This window comes from Scatophagus argus, chromosome 12, assembly GCF_020382885.2.
Source record: "Scatophagus argus isolate fScaArg1 chromosome 12, fScaArg1.pri, whole genome shotgun sequence".
Classification (NCBI taxonomy): domain Eukaryota; kingdom Metazoa; phylum Chordata; class Actinopteri; family Scatophagidae; genus Scatophagus; species Scatophagus argus.
Genome location: NC_058504.1, coordinates 18,795,894 through 18,803,885, shown reverse-complemented (window position 1 = coordinate 18,803,885; position 7,992 = coordinate 18,795,894). Strand labels below are relative to the sequence as shown.

Genomic DNA, 7,992 nt, shown 5'->3' with positions numbered 1-7,992 from the left:
TAAAGGCCCTTCCAAGACAGGGTGTCAAGATTAGGTATTGCCAACTTTGAACCTGCATTAGCTAATATTGTACTTAGGTGATGTAAATGTGTGTGTAAAAACACTTGTAGGCTAATAGCTTTTTAACATTTATAACAACTCTACAGTTAAACAAAATACCTAAAACTAATTGCCACACAATGTACCTCCAAATCTGCAATTTGGAAGGTAATTAATATTTTAAAGTTTATGTTACCTGAAACTACAACAATTTCTTATTTTCATGAAAATCCAACGTAAAATTGGTGCTATTGCACACTCTTGTACATACGCACGAAACATGGCCCGCCCCTAGGTAATATCTGCTTTTGGGATATTGATACTTCAAGCAATTTGCATGAGATGTTTTCGTAAAGTACTTAAGTTTCCCGTGTATTCTGACCTCCTGCATTTTTTCACGGTTTAAACATTGCAGCATACGTTGTTGGACTGGGCTTTTATTTTGAAAGCCATACCAGGAAGTTGGGCTTTCCTGGCGCTTGAGCTAGCTAGCTTGATGCTAGTGTGAAAAGCTCACGATCATTTCTGAAGGACGGAAAGAAACACAGTCACTGCTCGGAATACTTTCCCATCTCGTTAAACGTCTCAGCGTTATAACATTATATTTACCAGGTAAGATGTGAGCTGTGTAGCAGCTGAAGGATGTTAGCCGTGGTGTTTTGTGGCCTATTGTCGTTTCAGGCCGTATTGCTGGCGTACAAGCTGAGCTGCTCTCTTTTCACGGGATACATCACGTATGGCGCTCTTTACTTCGAAACGGTTTGCGAAGACCCGCGCCTGTCATGATAATTTCCCACATTTAAAGGGAAATATTCGCAGTTATTCTGGTTCCAGCAGAAACATAATGTCTAAGTGTCATCTTTTCCCACCACCGACCTTTATTTTCCTTCATGAAAGGGCCTTTGGAGAGATTTCGGGGCGCTGAGATGTTCATAGTGAAAAATGTTTTCAGTAATAGCTAGTTTAGTGGAGAAAGAGACACACACCCCCTTTAATTCAAAACTTTGTAAGAGGAATTTGAGGCACTTTTTATGTTTCACTTGTTCTCGTCTCAAATCGATCACAGCCTCACCATGTAGCACAGAATTATTATGTGAGAGCTTTAGACTGAAGACCAGAGGTTGAAATAAAGGATATTTGGTGTTATTTACGTGAACAGCATTGTGTGTTTGCACGCTGGCTCCGCTGCTGTTGCCGCCGCAGTGAAATCCCGGCCCTGCTATCATGGCTGTAATGGCTCTATCAAGGCGTCGCAGCACACTGCTATTGTGATTTTTTTAAAAAACAAAAAAAACAAAACACCCACTTTCGTTTGTGGACTAAAGGATTGAATAGATCTTTTTAATCCTCATATTTAATGTTTTCGTGGCCCCTCAGTGCATTATGGACAACATCAAACAGACTATTTCTGTAAATGACAGCACACATTTGGAGATTAGATCTACTTCTCTACTCTAAAGACTACAGCGATGGGTTTGCAACCAATCATATGATTTTCAAGAAAATGTTGATCAACATACATCTAAAATGTTTATGTTAAAACGAAGCTGGAAATGATAGAATAACAATAATGATAATTAAATCGTCCCGTTTCCTGTTCATGTGGAAATATTCACTACTGATCACAACAGACGATACAGTATAAAGTAGCAAATTTCCACTTGATAATTTTTATTTATTTATTTTGTTAGAGATGAGGAGGGTTTGAATACTGGAGCGGAGTGGTGTATGCAAAATGGAAAACATGTTGCATCATTTGCACTGAAACTACTCATGGGGCGTTTATAATTAAAAGTCGCCCCTATGTGTAAGGTATACTGGGTTGCTTAAGATCTGATCCTCCAGGTTCAGAATCAGGCTGTTCATCTTTAACGTGATTTAAATCTGGGATGATTGGTGAATGTTGTTAATTGCCGGGCTGTGTTGTGCTGATGTTGTCAACAACCGGCATAATTAATGATGGAACCTAAACAACATTATTGATTATCCTCCTCAGATATAAGCGGGATCTCACAAAATACTGGCATTGAGCAGCAATTTCAGCCTACATTTTTTTCTTCTGTGGAAGTGGAGTGTTCTAGTGTAAGACTGCAGGCCACCGGGAACTCTCTGTTGCACAGTCAGCCAGAATTAAGAAAGTGTTAAGCTGTTGTCCTGTAACAAATCACAGATTTTAGGGTACAGGCCTCTTTTGTGACTCTGACTTTTGTTGCCCTATTCTGGAGTTACTCACAGTAGTAATTGAGTCAAAGTTTTCCAGCTGTTTCTGGGAAAGAAGTTCTAATGGCTTCTTTCCAAAGGGTTTTATTCATTATTTCACAATAGTCACATTTAGTTGGTGAAAGAACTTGATTTCCAAAACAGTTTACCCTTAACTAACTGAATCTGTAAGGGATGTTTGGCATCCCTCACGATGTAGATTTATAAATATTTATCCCTTATGAACAATTGAAAACTCCTAATATGTTGGGCCATTATTTTCATCATTAATTCTGTATCTACAATGCCAAAGACTCTGGGCATCACACACTGTATGCATTTGTAAGTCTTATGGCATCCAGTTTGGATCAGATATGAGTTGCGACAAACCAATGTTTATGCAAGCTGCTCCAATGATATTGTAGAGGACATGACAAGGTAGCGTTACAGGATGACTGAGTGAATTGAACAAATGTTTTTATTGATGTTTGCTTAGGCAATACCTTTTTGAAAAGGATTTACCAGCCTGTGCAATGCAAAGTTATTTTGTTCTTAACTTATTTGTGTTTTTCTTGTTTTTGTTTTTATTTTTTGTCCATTAGAAACTTTGGAAACGAAAGAAACGAAAAATCCTTTGGTCATGTCTGGACAGAGGAAAGGAGCTGCAGCACGACTGCCTAAATGTGCCTTCTGCAGAACCAACCGGGATAAGGAGTGTGGCCAGCTGCTAGTGTCTGATGGCCAGAAGGTGGCAGCCCATCATAAGTGCATGGTGAGGAGATCACATTGTCCCTAAGCCTTTTAGGCAGTGATCCTTCAAGACAAAGTCATGCAATTTTTTGTTGTTTCTTTTGTTCATAAGCAGAAACATGCAAAGGAGAAAAATCGCCATTCCATAAAGAACAAGAACAAAGAAAATATGGCAAAAATAAAAATTGCAGAGGCAGAATTTTATGATTAGAAAGCAGTTTAACGCTGTGCAATCAGCTCTGATGTTTGTAAAACACATGAAATGTATGTTAACATTCACAACAGAGCGGAAAATGGTGCAACAGCAGTCAAGGGAAATGAAAATGTAGATGTATACATCCCATAATCATCAAACAAAAGTAATCTTTTTTTTTTTTTCAATAAATGTCATTTGCAGCTTTTCTCCTCTGCCCTGGTCACATCTCACTCAGACAGTGAAAATATTGGAGGATTTTCCATTGAGGATGTGAAAAAGGAAATCAAGAGGGGAAATAAATTGGTAAGTACCCGTTTTCCTTCTCAGTGCAGCATAGAGGAGTGGAGTGTTACAGGGCCACCAGACTGAACCTGGGGATGTATTCTTACAAGATACTGTCATGGACAGCATGTTCCTCAATCCTACAAACTACTGTATGAGAATATGCGTTTTCATGAGTTGTTCTTACTGTTCGGCGATATGTATGTCAGACACTGAATGTCATTAGTAGTGCTGCCTGTAAGACCAAGCTGCACTTGATTTTTTAAAAAACATTTTAATCTAATTTGAGGCATTTGTAATTGAATTTGCATGTTTTTGTTTTCTGTAAATTACAATCAGTTCTTGTAGTATGTGTGTAGTTGCCACCGTAGTTCTGGCACCAGCTCGTGCCATGAAACGTTTATACATATATTTACAGGTACTGTGTCTGCTTATGTAGATATCTCTAGGTAATATGTTTACTTTAATTCACATATATATTGTACTTTCATCCACAGCCTGCATACATATAATATTTTACTGTGAAATATTTACTGGAAAGTGATTTTTAGATACCGACAAATTTTAAATAATGAAGAATATTGGTTATGCAAGCATGCATAAATTTAAAAATGTTTTAATTTTCTTTAACAGGCCATCAATATTTAGCATTTCTCTGTATAATCCTGTTATGTGCCATCTTCCCCGCTGAATTTAATTTGTTTTTCTCCTGCAACAATCTAATTTTCCCAACAAGGATGATCATTTCATGATATTTGCATATGGCCTTTCCAACAGTTGTGTCTATCAGGGCCCTGTGATGTTTGGAGAGCAATTATGATTCAGACCCACATCATAAAATCATATTTCACATTACTAATTGACAAATCCCATTATGAGTTGTCAGTTACATTGAATGGACTAGAACTGCATGTTTTTCTGAAAGATGTAGGCGTGTTTCTTTCCCCTGCCAGATGTGTTCTTCATGTCACCGACCGGGTGCTACTATTGGCTGTGATGTGAAGACGTGCAGGAGGACGTATCACTATTATTGCGCTGTGAAGGACAAAGCCCAGATCAAAGAGAATCCCTCACAAGGGATTTACCTGTAAGCTGCTTTATCTGCAAATTAATCTACAATTTAAAAAAAAAAAGTAATTTAAGTCAGTTACATAAAAATGTATTTCTTTTGCTCCAAACAGTGTTTATTGTCGCAAACACCGGGATACTTCTCAAGATGGCATTCAAGGTGAAGTACGCTTTAGCATCTGTTATACCACTAGCCCATATACTATACATAGGGTTCTCAAGGTGATGATTGTCCTGTATCATTGTGAAATGTATTGCAATGATAAATTCTAATACCATAGATGAAGAGGGAGGTGTGGCCAACGATTCAGACTCATCGCCTCCACAAAGTAGGGGCAGAGGAAGGTTTGAGAAGGGGAGAGCCAAGGCTGGATCTCGTGGCCAATCCGAAGACTCCCGCTCCACCTCCTCACAGGCTGCAGACGAGGAGAGTTCCTCCCATGTAAGGCAACGCGTCTGTTCTCTCTACTTGAGAGGTCTGTTTGCCCCATGTAGCCTCTTGGTTTTGAGTGTTGTTCATTGTGTTCTAGCGGGACCGGTCACCCCTTCGAGCCAGCCCCGGAGATGGCGGCCAGCGCTGTGGCTTTTGTCACGCTGGTGACGAAGAGAATGAAACCAGGGGCGTGCTTCATACCGATAACTCAAAAAAAGTGGCTGCACACTACAAGTGCATGGTAAGACACGTGTGAGTGTGTGTGTAGGTGGGCATATCAGTTTAAGCTGTAAATATGCATTTAAAGCGCTACCACTTGGTGGGTCTGTAATTTATGACCCTTTCCAGCTTTTTTCATCGGGGACGGTGCAGCTCACCACAACATCGCGGGCTGAATTTGGAAACTTTGACGTGAAAACAGTCATCCAGGAAATCAAGAGGGGGAAAAGAATGGTGAGAAGATTAACCTAACTTTAATTTTAAAAATCATTTAGGAGTTTGAAAACAGCTTATTATTTTTGACTTAAAAATCAATGCCTTTGTTGTTTTTCCAGAAATGCACGCTCTGCACTCAGTTGGGTGCTACAATTGGGTGTGAAATAAAGGCATGTGTGAAGACCTACCATTATCACTGCGGCCTGCAGGACAAAGCCAAGTACATTGAAAACATGGCGCGTGGCATCTACAAGTGAGCTCACCTTCTACAGATACACACATTTGCCTTGTGCTTTCACTTTACAGCCAGATTTAGATGCAGTCATTTGACTATATTACTGCATTTTAAATTTTTCACATGGAGATTTTCTCTTTAGTAATTCAGTAATTGTTGCCACATCATTATTTGAACTTTGATGTAAAGTTTGGCATATGATCATAAAAAAAAAAAAGCTGCAAACATCCCTTGAATGCCATTCTTGTAAAACCCTTCTTGATTATAATAGGTTTTTAATTTATACATGTAAAAATATGACAAATGTTCCACTTTAACCCCTGAAGAAAATCGCTCACATGGTCATCCAAGGCTGGATCCCAAAGCTAATTAAAGCCATTCAGACTGCTTTGTTAGAGTGATTTGTAATTATATTTTGTTGTGTCATTTCCCAATGTGTATTAGTTATAGAAGCAAAGTTTACTTTGCCACAACTAACAATACTAAACTAAATCCCACCCATTTCTTCTTAATGCTCCTGTCACAACTAAGCTTGAGAATGGGAATAAAGGTGCGGTAAGGAGTTTTCTTGTAAACAAAATTCTGTTTAGATTCAGCGTTACTTGGCAAAATGCATTGTTGTTGCAGAGGGCTTAAAATGTGTTGGATGCATTTCCTTCCTCATAAAACATTTGGAAAGACCTTTTTTTTAAAAAAAATTGTAAATTACGCAAGGGATACGTTCATGTTAGGTTACTTACAGTCTCCAGCCTTTATTGTGTTTGTGCTCTTTGTGTTAAACCAGGGAACTCCACATAAAAACACTACATAAAAACTTCATAGGCTATCTTTAACTAATAATCTTTACCGCTCAATTGAACCACATCAGACTTTCAGTTTGATTAGTGGTTTGAATCGAAGCTTTACAGAAACAGTTACTGTATTTTGTTACTTACAAGCCCTCCTCTGTGTGTGTGTGTGTGTGTGTGTGTGTGTGTGTTCTTAGACTTTACTGTAAGAACCACAGTGGCAACGAGGAAAGGGATGAGGAAGATGAAGAACGAGAGAACCGCAGTAGAGAAAGGGCAGCAATCAACCATGGAGGAACACCATCAACGCAAGTGAATGGCAACTAGGTACGATGTTGGGATTTTTGTTATAACTTGGAAAATGTCAACATTTTATGTCAGACATGTAGCATCAGAGACATTGCAATAAATGGAGCTTAAATATGTCCTGACATTTCATTGATTTACAGGTTGGCCTGATGGATGTGAAGTGGGGTGAAAACAGAAGAACTCAAAGATGAGGGAGTGATATTTTTTATACTAAATCTTAGCCTACTCACAAAGCCGTGCTCTACAAGCTCCTATGAGTCCTCTACATGATTGCTTCCATTAATTGGACATGATGTCCCAATAAGCAGCAGACGTCTTCTTCGTGAGACCCCGTTTTGAGTTGGCTAGATGAGCTTTTCACAGACTGGTTTTACTCTGCAGAGCACTGGACTGCTGCGGGATCATGAAAAGCCATGGCCAGTCTTTTCCACCAAGAGTCAGCTCAAATTCAAATACACATATTATTGCCATGAATAAGAGCTGATGGACTGATGTTTTGATTGTCACTCACTGCCCATGTCCCCCACAGATTATGTGACACACACAATTGCTGAAATCAATACATTCTTGCTCTTTCTTAGCTTCTAAAGGACTCACTTTTAAGAGGGGTCTGTTTGTTACTAGTCTCTCTATCAAGTTGTGCAGTTTGATTACTTTGTTTCTGTAATCATGTCTTAAAAATACTCTTTTGATGTTAGCCTTTCTTTCTTGATATGTAATATTTTGCTACTGTATTATCATCATGAGTAATTTTGAATATCTGGATTTCAAACAGTCACGATTACAAGTTTTGCCAGCATGCACTTGGATTTTTCCACTGTTAAAGGTGGCATTTTTTTTATTTAGCTGTTAAAGGGCAACGTAGAGCTCTTTGGAAGAGTTGGCTTGACTTTGTTTGATGTACTGTTACTTGTATCTCTACAAATGTATCCATGAATGATTGGAAATAGAAAAGGTTTTATTTTACACATTTAAAGCGTACTTGGAGTCTTTCATTTGGAAGTGTGTCCACAGGATACTCAAAACCCAGAGCAGCATTCATGACTGGTAAAAGCGTGTTAGACGTGAAGATTTCTGGATGAGATTTGAAGAGTGAGGAATGTCACACTAACTGCAGTGTCATGAGGTCACACCACGCAGCCATGCAAGATTACAGTCCTCTCCATCTACAGTAAGGCCTAACATGCGCCCATCTACAGAATTCCATTCTGCATTTATGCATTTAATTTATTTAAATGTACAAATTTTATGCACTTAA

General features: G+C 38.8%; 1 protein-coding gene across 1 annotated transcript; it reads left to right on the top strand.

Moving 5' to 3' along the window:
* The first annotated feature begins 493 nt into the window (after window positions 1-493).
* Window positions 494-7,704, top strand: phf6 (PHD finger protein 6). The gene is made up of 11 exons (XM_046405528.1): window positions 494-651; window positions 2,841-3,010; window positions 3,386-3,487; window positions 4,420-4,553; window positions 4,648-4,694; window positions 4,816-4,976; window positions 5,065-5,208; window positions 5,316-5,420; window positions 5,522-5,655; window positions 6,623-6,752; window positions 6,875-7,704. The coding sequence occupies exons 2-10, from the start codon at window positions 2,879-2,881 to the stop codon at window positions 6,750-6,752; spliced, it is 1,089 nt and encodes a 362-aa protein (XP_046261484.1). The 5' UTR covers window positions 494-651; window positions 2,841-2,878; the 3' UTR covers window positions 6,875-7,704.
* Window positions 7,705-7,992: the final 288 nt, after the last annotated feature.

Coding starts and splice junctions, on each gene's coding strand:
- phf6 (XM_046405528.1), top strand. CDS start 2,879: ATGTCTGGACAGAGGAAAGGAGCTGCAGCACGACTGCCTAAATGTGCC. Junction 4,695..4,815: donor TTCTCAAGATGGCATTCAAG/GTGAAGTACGCT, acceptor CTAATACCATAG/ATGAAGAGGGAGGTGTGGCC. Junction 5,209..5,315: donor CTGCACACTACAAGTGCATG/GTAAGACACGTG, acceptor GACCCTTTCCAG/CTTTTTTCATCGGGGACGGT.